The sequence below is a fragment of the Carettochelys insculpta genome, chromosome 19 (genome assembly GCF_033958435.1).
Source record: "Carettochelys insculpta isolate YL-2023 chromosome 19, ASM3395843v1, whole genome shotgun sequence".
Taxonomy (NCBI): domain Eukaryota; kingdom Metazoa; phylum Chordata; order Testudines; family Carettochelyidae; genus Carettochelys; species Carettochelys insculpta.
In genome coordinates, this window is record NC_134155.1 from 26,411,332 (window position 1) to 26,430,204 (window position 18,873).

At 55.5% G+C, this 18,873-nt stretch overlaps 2 protein-coding genes across 6 annotated transcripts in view; one reads left to right on the top strand and one right to left on the bottom strand.

Annotated features, from left to right (window-relative positions):
• MKS1 (MKS transition zone complex subunit 1) overlaps positions 1–8,955 on the top strand; it is a 29,055-nt gene extending 20,100 nt beyond the window's left edge. The window contains exons 16-19 of one of the 4 annotated variants that reach the window (XR_012648095.1): positions 273–355; positions 424–521; positions 2,857–3,064; positions 7,457–8,955. Coding sequence is in view for 3 of the 4 variants with exons in the window: in XM_075013450.1 (XP_074869551.1) it covers positions 273–355; positions 424–521; positions 2,857–2,954 (279 nt within the window). In the remaining variant the exon portion in view is untranslated. Of the gene's footprint in view, positions 1–272; positions 356–423; positions 522–2,856 lie in introns of all 4 variants that reach the window. The other 3 variants (XM_075013450.1, XM_075013449.1, XM_075013451.1) reach the window with 3 other exon arrangements.
• Positions 8,956–10,646: 1,691 nt separating this feature from the next.
• BCL7B (BAF chromatin remodeling complex subunit BCL7B) lies at positions 10,647–18,735 on the bottom strand. Of its 2 annotated transcripts, none has more exons than XM_075013291.1 (6): positions 18,519–18,735; positions 16,432–16,507; positions 15,745–15,841; positions 13,587–13,757; positions 12,935–13,014; positions 10,647–12,301 (listed from the first exon to the last, which is right to left on the bottom strand). In XM_075013291.1, the coding sequence occupies exons 1-6, from the start codon at positions 18,608–18,610 to the stop codon at positions 12,212–12,214; spliced, it is 606 nt and encodes a 201-aa protein (XP_074869392.1). In that variant the 5' UTR covers positions 18,611–18,735; the 3' UTR covers positions 10,647–12,211. The 2 variants fall into 2 exon arrangements, 1 of the variants encoding a protein (XP_074869392.1); XR_012648081.1 differs by lacking the exon at positions 10,647–12,301 and adding an exon at positions 14,509–14,642.
• Positions 18,736–18,873: the final 138 nt, after the last annotated feature.

Genomic DNA, 18,873 nt, shown 5'->3' on the forward strand with positions numbered 1-18,873 from the left:
AGTTTGCTGGGGGAGCAAACAAGGTGGGCTCAGCAAGAGGCCAGGATTGGGACAGCCCCCAAAGAACAATGAGTGAAACCTCCCACCCTATTGCCTGGTCAGCTCCCTGAAAAGTTCTAAGCAGTGAGCCCTGTCTCAGGTGTGGCCTGGAGCTCTGTGTGCCCTTCTCAGCACCCCTCAGGGTGCCTGGCCTCAGCCTTTGGGAGCTGGTGCAGACTCTGTCACTTGCCGGCTGCAGGAAGAAGCTGTTCTGAGTTGTGCTTTTCCCTCAGGGGGAGCGCCTGAGCCGCTTTGGCTTCCACACGGAGACAACGGGGAGTGTCACCTTTCGGCTCCACTGCCTGGAGCAGTCCAAGTAAGTGCTGCTCCGCCACAGCTTGTGCGCCAGTCCAGGCCCGACCTGATGTCTGTCTGTCTGTGCAGAGCCTTCCTGGAGTCCAGTGCCTTGAGGAAGCGCATGCAGAGTGTGCTGGACCGGCTTGGAGGCTACAGCCAGCAGAGCTCCCTCTTCAATGTCCTGGGTGAGGCTCTTTCCTGTCACCCATGGCCATGTGGGGAACCCACAGCTCAGTTTGCTGCATAAGGAGTAGAGAATCTGTCATTCCCTGAAGGCACCTCTGACCCCCCCATCTCCCCTCCTCCCTGTAAACTCTCTGTGCCTGACTCCAGCAGGGCAGAGGTTAAAGCATCAGACAGGGCGTCACTGGAAATGGCAAGCAAGTGGTAGGATCGAGTTTCTGTCTGGGTGAACAAAGCTAGTGAATTGCCTGGTACCTACCAGCACCCAGGACTGGGCATAGTTAGCTCTGACACCCTGCACGCTGGGAGCCAGCATGGCTAGCTGTTCTTACACCAGCTCCCAAGAGGAGGCTGCTGCTCCCTGTCGTAGGCTGGTAGCATCAGAGCAGATAGAACCCCAGTGCTGAGAGTGGCTGTTGTTGACAGAAGGCCTGGCTGGGATGACTGAGTTGGGGTTGACGCTGCCTGGAGCAGGGGGTTGGACTATTTGACAGCCTCAGGTCTCTTCTAACCCCTGAATCTTCTGTGATTGTCATTCAAATGTCCTCTGTATATTCCCTGTCTTGGGACTTGTGCCAAAGGTGCAGCAAGACAGTAGCATTTTCTGGCAGCAGTGCCCATTAGGGCACCCCCGGCCCTCCCCCTGCTCGTGTGCTCTGAGAGTAGGGGTGTAAAAGGGCACTGGCACCTGTTCCCGCCTCAGCAAAAGGACATGAATCTCTGAGTCTCCTGGTGCCACAGACTGAGAATGTTTATAACTAGATGGTTTTTATCAGTAGTAGTTCTAATTTTTTGAATCAATTATATTACAGTTTAGGTTAGCTAGGTAAGAACATCTGTATGTATGTTCAGGGCGGTGGACCCTGAAGTGAAGGAACATGGGTTCAAATGCCGTGCGTCTTGCCAGTGTTCTTCTTGGCCTGATGCACATGATCTTTGTCTAAAATGCTGAGGGAAGGATCATTCCCCAGCATGTTGTGCTGTGTGTCGCACATTCAACCTTTGGGTCTGCAAAGAGAAACACAACAGACATCAGACTCTTTCATTCCAGAGAGGCCTTGTCAGTCAACTGTCTTGGATCAAATAATTGCAAATGGCCCAGAAATAAGGTTGGGAGCCTGGAACTGGCTCCAAATACATCCAGATGTAAGAAAATGGCAACAGTGAAGTCTTTGGCCTTGACACTGACCTTCAGTTACAGGCTGACTGATCTTACTGAGCCCTGGTTCCCAGATCGGGTGCCAAAACTTGTAAGATCTCCCTTGAAACCTCTCCTGACAGACATCCTAAACATTCAGATGACTTAAAGGAGCTGACTTCTTTGGTCCCCAGGAAAAGAAAAACTAAATGAAAGCATGTATCCAGGTAGGTCTTCAGGTGGGTCTGACACCGAGCAACATTAGCCCTCTGGATTGCTCCAGTGGCTCAAACCTGAGGAAGAGACCATCAGATCCAAGTACAGCAGCTCACCAGCATATAGTCACAGCACAGATTCTCCCTTAAAACCAGCTATAGCCATAGAACCAGAAGCTTCAAAGAGACCCTCAAGGCTCATCTAATCTAACTCCCAGCTAAGATGCAGGATTCTTGTGTTTAATCATCCAAGATAGGTGGCTCTCCACATCGCATTGCTCTTCCAAGAAGAGACTGAAATGGGACACTGAGTGAAGAGGATCTCCAGGGCCTAAGACCCAGTGAGGTCACTAAGAAATAATGAATCGCCGCTTTAGGCTTCTCAGATCCCTGCCTCAGTTGTATCATCTGCTGCTTGTGGATCAGCTTTGGGTCCTCTTTCAGACTGGGGGTTGTGCATATTCACATTCCCCACTGCTGCAGAGTGCACACTTCAGTCCTGGAATTCTGCTTCAGCAGTGGAAGGAACCAAGGTGGTGGGAACAGGTGCTATGGCCCTTTCATGTGCACTGGCTCCAAGTGTGCTGGGATGCAGGAGGTCCCCTGGGCACCCTGACAGGTACTGCTGCTAGTTCTGCTGTGTTGGTCCAGGTCCCAAGAGTGGGAATATGCTGAGTGCACTTTGAAAGGTTCCAGTGACAAGTAACAGAGGGGTAACAAGTGCTGCAGCACCTTATAGCCTAACGGATAAGTAACAAGTAAGTGATCTGCATTTATATTATGCTGGCGGGCAGAGGGTGCTGCAGTGCAGCGCCACAGTTGTGGGGGGAGGTGGAGAGAGCAGGCAGGGTCTCATCCGTCATAGATGGGAGAGGTTCTCCTAGCCAGCCAGAGAAGGAAAGACAGTGTCAGCTGGTCCTGCCCCCATGCCACCTCTGCCACAGCTCAGTGGTACTGAGTGCGCTCGGGGGTGCTCTGTTGCAGAGGCATTCCAGAGGGCACGACGCCGGATGCAGGAAGCACGTGAGAGCCTCCCCCAGGACCTGATCAGCACCTCTGCCTCCAGTGTGCAGCAGCCCTAAGCATCACATTCCCAGCGGCTCTGCTGGCTCCAGGCCTGGCTGTCTTCCTCTTCTAGAAGCACTACATGCAGCGTCTCAGCTCCAGCCCCTCCAGCCTTTGCAAGACAGACGTGAGACTCTTGTCAGTGTGGGAAGGAGGAGGAGGTTCTAGAATGCCCAGCCCCGGTCTCTCTTGTATCCCTGCTGGCCCCAGTTTCCTTTGAGGTGTCTGTGTCAAGATCCCACCTGGTGCTCCAAGCTGGAGCCAGAGCCACTCCCCACCAAAGAGCACTGCCTGTGTCCCTGCATGGCAGGGTAACAAGCTACCACATTGGCTCTGGAGCTGATGGCTGAACACCAGCATTTAGAACACTCCGTATGTGTTTGGTGCCAGGAAAAGCTCTGGCTTTCACTTGGCCCACAGGAGGGATTCAAAGGGGCCTCCTACGGCTGGGGAGTGCGGTCAGGAGAACCCTCTTTCCTCTAGGTTAGTGCCCAAGTGAAGTTTCACACACCACCCCAGACAGGTGAGACCAAGCCCCTTCCCTGCCCCCAGCTGGCCCCAGAGTTTGGCTCCAGCGGTCCCTTCCTGCCACATCAGTGGAGTGTGGGAAAGCTGGAGGCCCCAGGTTGGTGCTTGCCGGTGTGCGGTAGGAGCACAGAAGCCCAACCATGCTGAGAGCATTCGTGCAGAACGTGGAAGGGCAGTGGCATTCGTGCACTGCTGCGCACCTGCAGCCCTGCCTACTGCATGATTCCCGTGGGGCTGTGCCAGAGAAGTGGACACTTGGTCAAACTGCCAGGAATTAACTCCAACCCAAATGGCTCCAGGGCCCTTTTTCCTGACCACGTGGCAATTCTCGTCACCTGCAGTGCTCGCTGCTGGCCACAGGTAGAGACTTGTTGCCAAAGCCTAAACACCATGGAAAGTTGTCCCGTCACCTGTGCTGGACAGGCTGTAAAACCACATGAGAGACCAGGATATAGGAGCACTTGTTATTTCTGTAGCACCTATTGTAAGCAGCAAATCTCTGGGCTGCGTGGGTAACCGACCAGCTAGGTTCTCTCTCCTGCTGTGAGGGGGCAGGATGTCAGACGTCAGGGCACCTGCGATTGCCGAGTTCTGTTTAACTGAATGAGTAGGTGGGTGTAGGCTGGAACTGCACCCCAGACAAAAACACCAGGGGGAGTCAGAATCACATGAGGAGTCGGTTCAGGGCTCACATGTTCTAGCCTCTATCTCTGAAGTCCCAATGGTACAAGACCCCATTATGCAGCTGCTTCCAGGGGTGACTCCCTATCCTGCGCTCTGGGAGGCTGTTCACAGAAGGAGCCTTTGGAAGGGGCCGTAGATGCTGAGCTCCCTATTCCTTCCAGATCGCAGCAGATCTCTGCCTGGGCGGTTTGCCCAGAGAGCAAAGGGAGAATGTGGCCATTGGTTATCACTGTTCTCTTATTGTTACACACAGTGTGACTGTGATGGGAGGGACTGGGCCCTTTGTAGCTCCTCCCCACCCGCCGCGGTGCTATTACACCCTGCCACAGAAGAGCAGTAAAGATGGGTACTCCAAGCTTGCCTGGAAAGGCTACAGGGAAGCGGCCAGTTAGAACCCAGCAGGCTCAGTTAAAAAGTGCTGCAGGCTCTGATCAGGTCAATTGCTAACTGGGACCACAGTGGTGGAGGAGGACTGAAAGGCTATGCACCTTCGCCGCTAAAGGGACCGGGGAGGAATTCTCAAGCAGTCAGGCCTGGGAAGGAGAGCCCTGACTGGAAGGGTGCAGGGACTGTGATGTGTTCTCCAGGCAGAGTCGCAAGAGAGGATCCTGAGATGTCAGGGCGAGAACGGGCACTCTCCAGGCAAGGAGGTCTGTAAGAGACCCTGCTCCAAGAGGGAACAGACGGAATCCAAGGAAGTAATGGGAGCGAGTGTGAAGCAGCCAAGGGATGCTGCTGCAGGAGCAGCAATTAAAATTGCAGGTGGCTGCTATTTGTAGGGTCGCTAGGTTGGGACCCAGCGTCTTGAGCAGGCCTAGGTCCTCACACTGGTCACCAGGGAAGAGGCCTAACCCTCAAGAAGGGGGAAGACTCAGTACTAACAGACCAAGAAGGGGGCTAGAATTGAAACCGGGCTGAGACCCCAGACAGGGCCGATCACTTGTTGGACTGTTACCTAGGAAGGTGTCCATCCAACTGAAATGTTGTCTGACTTAGCCAGAGGGCTCAAGCCAAAGGCAGTGCCTGCGGGAGCCCCGGTGGTGGGGGTAGGATGGGAACTGGAAGATAGCGCGCGCCTCACTCCTTCTGCTCTTGGGTTCTGAACAGCTGTTGCAGTAGTGGCTGGGATGTTGGGTGTACTGGTGTCAAGCTGCGCACTGAGGCCGAAGCGGAAGGCAGGCGTTGGGGGGGGGGGTCACTGGCTGGCACCCTGTGTGCTGGCAGCAGTAGCTGCAGTAGAGAGGAGGCACTGGGGAGTCCGGCAAAGACAGGTGGTGTCTGTTGGAAGCTGCAGTCAGCTCAGTGCTGGGCTGATTGAGCTGCCTGCCTGCATGTGAACGGAGAAGCTGTTGCCAGAGGTGCAGCAGAAGCTGCAAAGTTCCCAAAAACAAGCATGCGGTAGTGGTGGAAGAAGCCTCAAGGGAGGCACAGAGCCAGTAGATGCTGTGACTGCCATGGGGGTGCCAGCTGCAGAGGGCACCATGCTTTTGCTTTTGGGCAGATTGGGTTGAACCCTGGGTCAGCTGTAAGGGTGCTGGATGCTGCAGGCTGGCTGTGTGTTCGGTGTCCCAAAGAGAATGCTGGGGGAGGCCTTGTGGCGGTTTAGCCCAGAGCAGATAAAGCAGGAAGCAGCAGGTTGCTCGCACTGCCAACGGGCTGAGCAGTGGAGAAGGGAATAGGCAAGTTCAATGTCAGCCCAGGCTTGGAGTCAGTCAGGCAGGGAGCCTGAATCCAGTGATACTGTGGGACCTGTCAGAGGCAGCTCAGATGTTGCTGCAGCCCCAGTGTAATCAGTGAGGAGGGAAAATCATTTACAGATGAATGTCGACTTCACGTTACCAGAGGTTTGGTTTGGGTGGTGAAGAAAGCTGGCTAGGGGAGATGATCAAGTGGCCTCCATGGCAGCAAAACCCAGACCCAAACAGTACTGCTCTGTGTGCTGGTGCAAGCCAGCAAGTCAGAACCCTGCTGGCTTCCCAGAGGCCCCTGCAGCTCTGCTCCGCTCTGGGTAGGGGAGGGTTAGAGAGACATTCACTCAGGTGCCCGTTGGCATTTCCTGCAGTCCTTGTTTTAAGTTGTCGGGGAGAAGCATCACTGCAACGCCAACACCAACCCCTTCCAAGCTTGGCTTGACGAGTGACCCACAGCAGCCAACATTCCCTCTGCTCACTCATCTCCTCTTTCATGCTAGAGCCCCAGGGTCTCTCCTTCCCTGGCTGGATCACTGTCCTGAAAGCCCAAGAGCACCCTGGCTGCTCTGCGTCGTCTTTGGACTCTCCAGGGGAGAGCTGTCTGACCAGCAGGGTGATGACGGGGACATAGGCTCAGTAGATGTTAGTATGACGGAGGCCTGGATGCAGGGTTGGTTTCTGCAGCAGTGCTTGTGGTGGAAGCTACTGCTGGCACGCAAGAAAAACAGTCTGCTTTGAAACATGGCAAAAAGTAGTTTGCTCTTAATAGGGCTTCCCAGTTATGCTGGGGCAGCTACAGAGGAAACCCGAGCCTGACACAGGGACGCAACACTCAGGTTCCTAAACTTGGGCCTGTGTTGTTTCCTGGTTTTGTTCACAGCCTCATTGTGTCTTTCTCTTGCAAACCCTTATTCAAAGTTTTTTTTTTTTGCTCACCTCCTTATGTTTTCTCTGAGGCTGTGGCCACACAGCAAAGTTATTTTCAGATAACTTTGCAAGCATGTACAGACAATTTCCAAATAAATTTAAAATAGTGGGTTCGTTATTTGGAATTTTGTATACCTTGTTGCAGAAGGAGCAACGCCTGTTTCAAAATAGGCACCATTAAGACATGGAATAGCGCTATTTTGAAATAAGGTGTGATGGTATCTGAAGGCACTATTTTGAAATAGGCACTGTTTGCAAGTGCTATTTTGAAAGAGCTGGGTGCTATTTTAAGTGCATTCTTGGGTGTAGCTGTGTTATTTGGAAGTAAGCTATTCCGGAATGGATTACAGTGAGGTCACAACATTTGCAAATTCAATTATTTATGAGTGGCTTGTAAAATTAATTTTTGAATGGGATTGCTGCAGATATTGAGCAGAGCAAAGGTTCACTAGAGTCTCGTGGCAGTAGGTGGGCTCCTTTGGCCAGCTTGACCAGACTGTGGGTGCCAGGCAAGACCCAGAAACGTCCCTGAGCCCTGCGCAGCATGGGCGAGGCTTTCCTTAGCCTTGAAAAGCAGGGGCCAGTTTGACGTCATGAGTGGGCGACAGATCCCATTCAAAGTCGCCCTCCTGCTCTGGGAGGGAACTCTGTGCGTGCAGCAGGAGACAGTTCTCTTCATGTCTCCACAGGCGGCGAGTCCAGGCCCAAAGGGAACTGAATTGGCCAGACCCTCAGAAGCAGCAAACTTGGGAGCACACAAAGGGGACTTTGCTGCAGGGTTTTACATCGCGGCGGCATGGGGCTGCTTGCTGCCAGAACTGTTCATCTCTAGGGGCTCGAGGTCCAGGGTGTGTTTTGCACCACTGGGGTAATGGTAGAATGATCTCCACAAAACCCATCACTTGTGAGGATTCTCAACACAGGACCCTCACGAATGTCACAACCCTGCTGTATTTTGAACTATTGCTGCTGTGTGGATGTAGCCTGAGAGTAAGAGCAAAACCTGTGTCAGGGATAATGAACAGCATGTGGAATTGAAGCCTGTGTATTTTGAGTGACTGATAGCGAAGAACCACAAGGAGCCAGGGCCTGCCAGGATCTGCAGGGAGTGTGATGATAATAGTTTACTGTTTTGTGCCCCTCCCCACTTGCTTTTCGTAATTCCTGCGGGCAGAGAGGGTGTCCCACATCTTCCAACTCTGTCAAACCAAAACAGCAGCACTTTAAAGGCTAATAAAATAACCTGATCTGATCTGAAGAAGTGGGTCTGTCCCACGAAAGCTCGTCACCACATAAATTATTTTGTTAGTCTTTAAAGTGCCACTGGACGCTTTTTTGTTTTGATAGAATACAGACTAACGCAGCCACCGCTCCATCTCCCAGCTCTGTCTCCATGCTTCCTTGTCACCAAAAGCCCATGTATCAGCCATCACCCTGTGACCGCTGCTCCTTTGTGTTCTCTCTGCATCCCTGCACACTGGCCATCCAAAACCGAGCTGCTACCCAAATCCTCTCTCTCTCTCTGCTGTCGTACACTCTGACTTCCCTGGCTTCCTGAGCCTTGTCTTCAGTGGGAGTGCCGTTTTGGTGGGGTTAATGTCTGGGGCCAGTCTCTTCATGGCTGTAGGAGGCTGAGCGTGGAGAGGATTGAAAACCCCCGATCCAGAATTGTGAATGTGGCGTGACTTACTGTATCACTAGGAAGACTGGCAGTGCGGCTGCCTGAACATGCCGAAAGTCCACAACTGGTCTTACAGCAACTAACCTTTTTGTTTTTTAAAAAAGTTGGTGGGAAATAGATGGAAATGGTGGATGTTAAAATACCAAATTTCACTAATTTCAGCAGCCAGCATTTAGCCCTACTTTTTACTGACAGGTTTGGTTAGTGGTAATTTAAATTCCTCCTAATACCCCTGTCATGAGCCATTCCCATTTTGAGCAGTCCAAAAAACTACCTTCTAGTAGGAGGCAGGCCTCAGAGTCCACCTAACCAAAGACTGCAGGACCACCATTCCAAAGCTGGCAGCCAGGCCCTGGCAGATGCGGTAATGGGATGCTGCTAAATGTACCTATGGATGGCCACCTGTGTACATGCAAATACCCAATATGGACATCTCACTGAGGAATGCTATTGATGCTGCTTGTGCTCATGCCTCTGACTGGGTGCAACCAAAGCTAGTTCATAGGTGGGTTTGATACAGGACACTCACTGTCCATTCAGAGAGTCTGGGAAGAAACCTCTTATATCTTCATACAGTGAGGTGAATTACCACAGCCTCATTGGCAGGGAACCACTCCCCCCGTGCCAGCTCACGTACCCGAGGGGCCAAGCAGGAAGCAGTTTAGGCCTGCCCGCATAGAAAGCCAGACCTTGAACCTACAGATGTACTGCTCTGTCGGAGATGAAAACAACTTAGGCAAGAATGCAGGTAAGTAACAATCACAGCTTTTGGGTGTGGTCAGTCCTGCTGGAAAACTGGCTTGAAGGAGTCACTCCCATCAGAGCCTGCAGCCCACAACCCCCGTGTGTGGATATTAGCACACCACAAACATGCTTTTCTGACATAAAAAAGGAGACAAGCGGCCAGGAGTGAAACAGGCATCCCATCAAAGGTATTAAGACTTAAGGTCCCACAGAGCAGTTGGCTCTTGGCCTGGAGAATGTAGACAAAGACTTTAAGAAGCTTGTGACAATGTCAATGGAGCCCTGCCTCTGCCCCGGGTGGTGGGGCTGAAATGCTGATATTGCTGCCACATGCACTTTCAATGAGTGAAGCACAAATCCCAAGGACTGAAGATGTATCTGGGGGTTGGAGGAGGTTGCAGGGCCCAGGACAACCCCCCACCTCCCGTGGGGCACTTTGCCTCAGGGCCTGATGTCATCTCCATCCACCCTTACTGGTTCCCCAGGTTGCCCTAACTAGCCCTTCCAAAAGTGCAGGGCCCAAGGCAGTTCCTCCAAACCCTCCTATGGATGGGACGGCTCCGAGAGCCAGTGAGCCAAAATGCCCTGGCTAGAAACCAGCGTCAGGTGACGTCCACAGGCCAATGAGCACAACGAAACCTCCATCCATTTAGCTGATGCACTGAGCTTGGCTGAGGGCTTGCTAGTGCTGAGTAGGACCTACTGACCAACCCCTTACGCTGCATTCAGCCATGGGCCAGGAACTGTGGAGCTACTCCTCCAGCTCTCGCACATACCCCTAAGTGGCCTACACAGCTGCAGCCTCTCACTGCGCACCCTGACACCCCTTCCCATGTGCAACACTGTCTGCGTCCCCTGATCACAAGAGTAATAGCTCTGGCCATGGTATGAGGGACAACTCACAGCCGCTGCAGGTCGATGCCGCCCACTGCAGGCAGAGGTGCACAGCCCCAACTCCTGCCACAAGCACACAGAAGTCTCGCTCCTGCTGCAAGCTGCAGGTTGCGCCTGCACGGCCCCAGCTGCATCCTCGCCACAAGCTGCTGGGTGCCAACTGCAATCAGCAGGTCTTTTGAACTGCTGCCCAAAAGCAGCACCACGGCCCTTGGGAGCCCAGGTAACAGTGTGGCCAGGTGGCTCTATGAATTGCTACAGCCTCTGCCCATGGGCACCACTCCTGGGTCTTCTATTGGCTGTGGTTCCTGGCCAAGAGGAACTGCAGCACCAGCATATGGGGTGGAGACAGCACAATTTGGTCCCCAACACACCCTGCATCTAAGCCGCAGAGGGCCATGTCACTGCTGTGCTGAGACCCACAAAAAGCCAGGCCCAGGCTAACCAGCCACCTGGAACCCCTACACTGTTTGGCCAAAGGGGGTCCTGATTCTACACTGGTTAGGACCAGGCCAAAGAGTGATTTATAAGGGCACTCATGACTTCATCAGAGCTTCACACACAGTATTTCAAATAGTTTAATTTTAAAAATATTCTATTCAGTGCTAAAATATCTCTCCACTTCTGCGCCCAGCTGGCGCCTCCGACTTCAACAGACTCAATCACAGACTCACTTTGACATGCAGATCGCTACGAAGAGGAACCAGGTCTATGGCATTGCAGTGGAGGGATGGGAGCTCCATGGTAAACAAGCCTGAGGGGCTGCTCTCACTGGGAGATGAGCGAGCAAGGTGCCAGGGTGTGCACACACGGCACTGAAGGGCAGGCAGTGCATGGGTGCCCTGGACACACCACCACCTCAATGGTGCTGGGCAAGAACCAAGGCCCCTGGGTTTGTGGGGAAAGACCCTAGACGCTGCTGTGTCCTTCCCTGTCCCTGAAGTCAGACGTGTAATGGGCCTCACAGCAAGAGCTCATTACCCTTAAGCTGAAGAAACCCCTCCAGCCTCAGCTTATCCTATGGGCTCTGCCATTAGGACCCATGGGTCCAGGCCAGGTACAGCATGCAGTCAGCCATGGTGGGCAGCCTCCCTGGATTCAACACTGAGGGTGCTGTGCCTACAGCCCCATCTTGAATGATGCTACCCTGGGGGCAGCTGGAAAGGGGGGACATCCAGAGGGCCCACACCACATAGCTGGGGCAGAGGGACAGCTATACTGTGCCACACCCATCTGCCTACCCTCCATAGTGCCAAGGCTCCTGTCTTGCCCAGCATGAATGGCTTAAACCAACAGCTATTGCACAGTGGCCCAGCTTGGGACCCCTGCTCCACAGGCAAAGGCCTTTGTCACAGCCTCACTTCTGGGAGGTCCCCCACATGCTCCCCTGGCCCCGCCTGGCCTATCAATAAGGCTTGTTTACCGAGGGACACTCCAGGACATGGTCACAACAGGGATGAGAAACCTAGTGCAGTGGGAATGGCACTTCCATTCCTGGCAACTGGGGGCACAGAACCCTGGACACATCACTCAAGCATAGACTCCTTGGCCCACTAGGGAATATCAGCCAGGCTGCAGCTCGCGCCCAGCACCCAGGCAGAGTGGGAGAGCTGGAGGAATCAGCCCACCCCACAGGAACAGGCTGCACGACCAGGCCCCCCACCGCAGCATCAGCATGGAGCAGCAGGAAAAGGAGAGCCAATAAATAGAGGTAAGTGTGCACATACTGACGGCAGGAAGAGCCCTGGCCTCTCCCTGAGGGAAGGACAAGTAAGTTCCTCCATGGGGCTGCTAAGAGGGGCAGGCTGGGCCTGCAGAGGGCAGGGGGGCTGGCAGGAAGACCCCATCCCTGGCAAGGGCAGGCCGGCTCTGCGGGGGAGGGGTCTGGCGGGAGGGACACGTCCCTGAGGAGGGCAGGCCGGCTCTGCAGGGGAGGGGTCTGGCAGGGGAGGCCCATCCCTGAGGGCAGGCTGGCTCTGGGCAGGGGGTTGGTGGGAGAGACCTATTCCTGAGGAGGGCAGGCTGGCTCTGGGGAGCTGGGTTGGCGGGAGGGACCAATCCCTGGGGCGGGCAGGCCGGCTCTGCAGGGGGCTGGCAGGAAGAGCCTGTCCCTGGGGAGGGCAGGCTAGCTCTCCAAGGCCGTGTGGCAGACAGAGTTCTGATCAGCACAAAATCTCTTCAGAGGCGGTGCCCCAGAATCTTCCTCTTCAGCTTCCTGCAACAGCAACAGAGCAGAGGTCACTGCAAGGCAGGATGCAGCTCTGGGCACAGCTCGGCCATTGCCTCGAGGGTCTCTACTCAAAAGCAGCCAAAGGCACCGGAGGGAAGGGTGGATGGGCAGCGGCCTACAGCATCTGCCTCGGCCGCCAGCAGCACCAACAGCACAAGCTTGCTGCCAGCAGAGCCCTGGGGACTTCATGACAAGAGCACTTTTGAGGCCAGCTCTCTGGAGCCCAGCTCTCCAGCAGGGCCAGCCCCAATGACCCGACACATGGGACCATTTTAATGAACTACCCCCATGAGAACAGCTGGCTCAGTGCAGCAGCCTGAGTTAGTTTAGTTACTGTGATTCTTTCAGGCTGTTCCCCAGAGTCAGTCCACTGGGCACTGCCAATTCTGGTGCTCAGTCCCAGCCCAGAACTGGTGAGGGACCTTGGTAAAGGGCATCCCAAGGTTGTGGCGAAAGTACGTTAGCAAGAGGCTTCTGCTCACAGGGAGAGCCATGAAACAGTTCACAGCGCGGACACAAAGTGCCACTCAGGCTCCAAGAGTCAACACGCCAGTGGGACGAGGAGCGTCATGCGAGCCCGCACAGATGAAGGAAGGTTTCAGTTCCCCTTCCCCTTACCTGAGCCTCAGGAGGGACAGGCTCTTCCTTCGTGAGGGTGGGAGGCTCATCTGCGACTTCCGAGGCAGGCACGCAGGGCTCTGGAAGGGAACAGGCAGGATGACGGGTGTGCTGGCCCCAGGAGTCTGAAGCTAACAAGAGCTCGGCCTGGTCTCACTGGGCAACTCAGCTAGCTACTGCCACAACATGCTCCCAAGACGCCATGGGAATGCCAGGGGGGATTCACTCTCTGCTGCCCTTGTACCACTGGGGCGGGGCCCAGGAAAAGCCAACACCGTGTTGGACAAGCAGCAGCACTAACCAGGCATGAAAACAGCCTCCCAAGTAGGGTCACCAACTCTGGCTGGATGAACTCCTAGTGGTTTCAGTGGGACACAGTATCTAATTAGAGATCACTAACTCCTGGAGGTTAGCAGCCCTACTCCCCACTGTGCCTCCAGCACGGAGCCCCCTGCACAGCAACAAGGCAGCCAAAGCCCTGCTGGGGCAAGAACCAGCAACTTGCCCATGGTATCAGGAGCAGCCACACTGTGCCTCTCCCAGGGCTCGCCAAGCCCAGAGCAACTGGCTGAACTATGCTTTGCTTTCCATAGGGCTCTCCAGCCCACCCCCTCCAGGATCTCTGCTCCCAGTGCAGCTGGCCGCACTGTACCTTCCAAGGTCTCCTGCCCCAGCGTAGGAGGCTGAGAGTCATCCATGCGAAAGTCGGCCGTATGCGTAGGACTCATTGACTCACTCTGCTGGGGGCTGGGGCTCGAGTTCGGGCTGCTGTCAACCTTGAGCTGGTAGACATCTGACAGGGAGCTCTGGTTACTGGTCTCATCTGAAAAATCATTGGCATGTTGTGGGAGGGGTTGCCTAGTTCACGGCTATGGCAGCACAAGCAGCCCAGCGGGTGCATCCCACAGAAAACGGCCCAAGGGAGCAGGAAGGAGTCACACCCAACAAGAGCTCTGCAGCTGCTTCCCCGTATGTGGTTCCCAAGCCACGTAAGCTGAGCCGCCCCAGACCTCCAGGGCTATGGTTAGAGTCACTCCCCGGGTTACCGCTCCGCGGAGAGAAGGAAAAGACCAGGCGTGGGAGGGGCGAGCAGGTCCCTGGTGTGTCTGGAGCAAAGAGCAACTGACACAGGCAGGGGACACAAAGCTGTTCAGTAGCATTTCTGGACTATACTGGGTCCTGCCCCACTGCCTGACCTCACCCTGAGGCGAATGGCTGGACCTCCAGGCCCCCATCCCCTTCTGGGACCTCTCCTCCAGCAGGTACAGTAACAGAACACCCCACAGAGCACAGCAGGTGGCCTCAGGCTGGCCCCGTCTGCTCTAGGTCTCCCTGCTTGGGAGGCTGCCAACCTCAGAGCTCACATGGTCATGGGATGCTGAGGTCTCTCCCGTCTGGCTGGTGACAGAAGCCAGAGTTCTCAGCAGCTTGGGAGCTCCAAGGACCTTGGAACTGCCTTTGATAGAACTGGAGGGGTAGGGAAATCTCAGACCACATCTCCTCTCTGGGTCAGGACCTCCAGTAATCCTAAAGCTCTTAGAGCCAAACAGAATGGGCGCATGAGCAAGACTGGCCTTTAATATGAAGTCATCCTGGATCGGCCACCGACTCCTGGGGAAAATACTGGTGCCACCTCCCCTGGTCTCCACCCAGACAGGCTGAACAACATGCTGCTGGACATGGTCCCACTCCCTGCCTGCCGTCCTTGCTGTGAGAAACAAACAGGCTAGCTGGAAGTCCCAGGACCATAGCCCTGCTCAACAGCAGTGTTTCCAAGGGAGGCCCTTCAGCAGTGGCGCTGTCCAGTGGGGCTGGGCTCAGCTCCACGCTCTTGGTACTGCAACCTGACTCATGTTTGGCCTGGCCACACTTGGAGATGCAGAGGGTTGGTGTCCTTCAGTGGGGCGAGGACAGAGAAGGTAGTGGAGAGAGAAGGGTGACCTATGATTCTGTGTTCACACCCCATGAATTTGGATCCTGGACAGAACAGTAAATGACAAAACGCAGCTGGTTGGGTGCTTCAGTAACACCTTTGGAAGCTACTGTCCTCAAGTGGGACATGCCCAGAAATGCTTCATCATAACAGTGCAGCAGAGCCTGTGACAGTCACTGCAGAGACTGGTGGGGAGCAGCGTGTCCTGGCTGCAGGCTGCTAATGGCTACCTCCATCAGAAAAAAGGGAGTAGGAGCAGCAGCCAGGCAAGATCTCTGCTTCTTGTGCTCTCCTCACCAGTCCCTGCAACAGCCCTTGCTGGGACAGAAAGAGGAAATCAGCCTGAGGTCCTCTCTCGGAGCAGCAATTAACAGCTTCCCCACATGATTCCACAGGCCTAGTATGTTTAAAACAAAAAAGGACGTAATTCTTCACACAACATAGAGTCAGTGTGTGGAGCTCATTGCCAAGGGATGCCATGAACACCAAAAGGGGAATGGGATTCAAGAAAGAATAAACTCATGGTGGGTAGGTCCGTCAATGGCTATCAGCCAGCGCAGGCAGGCAAGGAGGCCACCCCACGCTCTGGGCTGTTCCTAGCCTCTGACTGCCAGAAGCTGGGATTGGATGACGTGATAGATCACAACAACGGTTTGTTTTATTCATTGCCTCTGAGGCACCCAACACTGGCCACTATCAGAAGACAGAATATTGGGCTGAGCCAATATGGCTGTTCTTATGTGCCAGAACAACATCCCTTGTGGAAATCTGTGCTGCCCCAGGGTGACATGAAGGTCATAGATATTAATGACAACCCCAAAATTACAAAGTCCTCATGGTACGAATGGCAGCCTGCACGCTGGCTGGGCAGACTCACCCTGGAACTCCAGGAGGAGGGAGGAGTTGGCGGATGTGTCGGGTGGGAAGCCATTGGGTTCACAGGCAGAGCTGCTACTTGTTTTGGACTTCTCTTTCTTGAAGCGAGAGAGAATATGGGGTTAGCAGAGCCACAGTCAGCACGCAGAGGGGAGAAACGAAGCAGGGCTTAAAGGAGCACTGTCCTCCCCAGGTAGCACCAACAGCACAGAGCCAGAGGGGCATTCGTTGAATGCCATGGACACTGAACCCGCCCAGACTAGAAGTGCAGTGACATTACAGATGCTGCATGAATTGCTGGGCCAACATCCTGGCCTGCAGTCCACTGCAATAGGAAGACCTGGCCTTCCAGATCTTCTTCCGGGACTTTCTAGGGAGCAAACTGACCAAAGACCCATCAGTCCCAGAGCTCCCCTGTCCTCGAGTGCCCCACAAAAGTGACAATTTGTTCCCTGTTCTGACTGCTGAGGGGTTGTTTGGAGAATGAGCCCCTTTGTTCATTTTTCTGTGACCCCAGGTTGAGCCATTCAGAAATCTTCAAGGTCAGATCTTTCTGGTGGGAGCTATGTTGATATTCTGAAGGGCAGAGCTTAAGTCCTTCCCTCTTAGCAGTGACGAGTGGCCGCCTCCTCTTCAGTCAGCACACACAATCCCTAAGGGCCTTCTTTACCTAGGACCTAGCACTTACCTCTTTACTGTCTGCTACAGGCACCCACTTGAATATCCGAAGGGACGTGTCTCCCACCGTAACCCACTTCTTCTCCCTGCCACCGAGCAGGAGACAGATTACGACCAACACAGCCAACCACCTCTCCCAACAACATAATCGAGGAAGTCCTGGTGGTCACTCAGGCCACAGCCACTAAATTCAGCTCAGGATCATGCCTGTGCTGCTGCTTCTGCACACACTTGCCTAGGCAGGACGAGAAAGAGTGAAACTGATAAAATCTCATCACAAAACTGTCCAGAAAAGCAACCGCAGCAGCAAAGGTGTGAAGTCCAGTGCCCTGAGGGGACCACTGAGGGCTAGGAATATAAACAGGAAACTTTGCCTTTTTGTTCCCCCTAAAACAGGCCTCTTCCTCATTACCTGCAGAGCCTAGCCCCGTGACTTGACTGCAAAAAGGGCTGGGGGGGCTCTGCTCACTCAAATGCTCATCATGGCTTTTTCTCTCCTCCAGTTTGTATTCTGGGACCTCTCACTTTCACATTACCAAGGCCAAAGTACAGTGGCACAGAAACTTGTACTCTGATTGCAGAGCTGCTTTGTTGTGCGGTAAGCGAGGAGCCTACCCCAAACCCTTCTGGCTGAAGCACGGGAAGGAAAGTAGAGGGCGGCTGGGGATGGGAAAGTCAGACATTCTGCAGAGGAGCTACTCAGAGCACAAGTTGATTTACAGTGGCCCGTGGGCCCTTGTGATTGTAAAGAAAACCACGAAAACTTGGTCACCCAGGCCGTCTCCTTCCACAGGCAGGACAGGTGGTGAAGGGTCTCAACTGCACTCTTGAAGGTCATGAGTTTAAGTCTCACTAGTGACGAGAAGGGCATCAGCTCCATTTTGGGCAGGTTACTCAAGGCGCCTTTACCCCACCTTCCCAGAGTGCCTCCCACCCTCAGCGCAGTGCTGAAAGCCTCACCCGCACCCGCCCAAACCTCCGGCCCCATCAACCCCGACCGCCTCAGGCGGGAGTCAGTCACCGTCCAGACACAAATCTGCACGCGGTGAAAGGGAGCGAGAGCCTGGAACCCACAGGGCTGAGCACGGCCATGAACGACACAGGCTCCCGCACCATTCCAGCGGCGCCCTCGCCAGCAGCCCGGCGTGTGCGCTGCAGAGGGCGGAGGCACGCGGGGCCCTGAGCGCCGCTCCCGACCTGTGCTCGAACCGGCTCGCTGGGCCCGAACGCGAGCGCGCGACGCCGGGGCTCACGCGGGCGAGCTCAGTCGGGGGCCGGGGCTTGCGGGCGGCGCAGTCACCGCGCCGATGGCTCTTCGCTCGCCCGCCGGGAGCGAGGGACGGGCACGGCAGAGCGCTCCGCGCCCGGCGGCTGGGGCCTGAGGCGCCGGGGGAGCAGGGCCGGACGATGGGGCCTCTCCGCTTCCGCCCGTCTCCGGCCGCCGCTCAGGACCCCCTCGTGCGCAGCGCCCGCTGCTCTGCCCGGCCGGCGCGCCGCGACGAGCTTCCGCTGCCGCTTCCGGGCCGCCCTGCCCCCACGGCCCGTCTAGGCCCGCAGGCTGGCCCGGCTTCCAACCGGTGGCCCGGCCCGGGGGAGGGGGCGTGGCTCTGTGACCCGGCCCGGGGGGAGGGGGGCGGCCCACGAAGCGGCCGGCTACACGGCGCAGGATGGGGAGTGGGCTGGCGCTGGGGACAGCCGGCTCAGACCTGCCCCGGGCCGCAGCCCCGCCCAGCGCAGGACAATTTGAGCCTGTGTGGACGGGCCACCCGGGCCCCTGGTAACAGAAGATCCCGCCTCCTCAGCCCGAAGGCGCTGACTGATCGAGGAACACGCCTATCTACACAACCCTAGAACACGACACACCGAGAGAAGGGGAGAGTCCCTATTGGGTGTAGTCTCTGCCAATCGCAAAACCTTCTTATCTCCACCCACTCAGACCGTAAAGAGTGGTAATTGGACATTCCACCACCGACCCCACCCAATTGTCCAGCTGGAGTTTTGATTGGTTATTCCTCATACGACTCCCGTCACAGAAGTCAATGAGGCGCAGTGATTGGTTCCTCGTCTCCAGACCCCGCCCCCGATCCCGCCTCTCACCATTTGCGGACGCGCTCTATGGCCGCCATCACTTTTTTGATGTCATCTTTGGCGCGGCTGCGGGTCTCAGCTCGCACCGAGCGGCCCGACATGGCGCCCGCAGCCCCGGCAAGCCCGGCTCCGCAGCACGGTCGCCGCAACCCGCCCTCCGCGCATGCGCGCGACTCGGTGCGCCCACACCCTGCGCCTGATACGTCAGCGCGCCCGCTCCGCCCGAGAGAAGGGAGGGTACGGGAAGAGCACAGAGAAAGTAACGCGCATGCTCCGCTACGCCCCGGCGCGTGCTGGGAGGAGGCGCGAAAACGCCCTGAGGCCGCCATTTTGCTTGAAGAATCGCTCCGCCCTTTGCCGGCAC

Bases quoted from the DNA above. Each gene is read 5' to 3' on its own strand.
- BCL7B (XM_075013291.1), bottom strand. From the start codon at position 18,610: ATGTCGGGCCGCTCGGTGCGAGCTGAGACCCGCAGCCGCGCCAAAGAT. The intron at 15,842-16,431 runs GTAAGTGCTAGG...TCTCGCTTCAAG, and splicing joins CTGTAGCAGACAGTAAAGAG to AAAGAGAAGTCCAAAACAAG. The intron at 13,758-15,744 runs GTGAGTCTGCCC...ATGATTTTTCAG, and splicing joins CCTCCTCCTGGAGTTCCAGG to ATGAGACCAGTAACCAGAGC.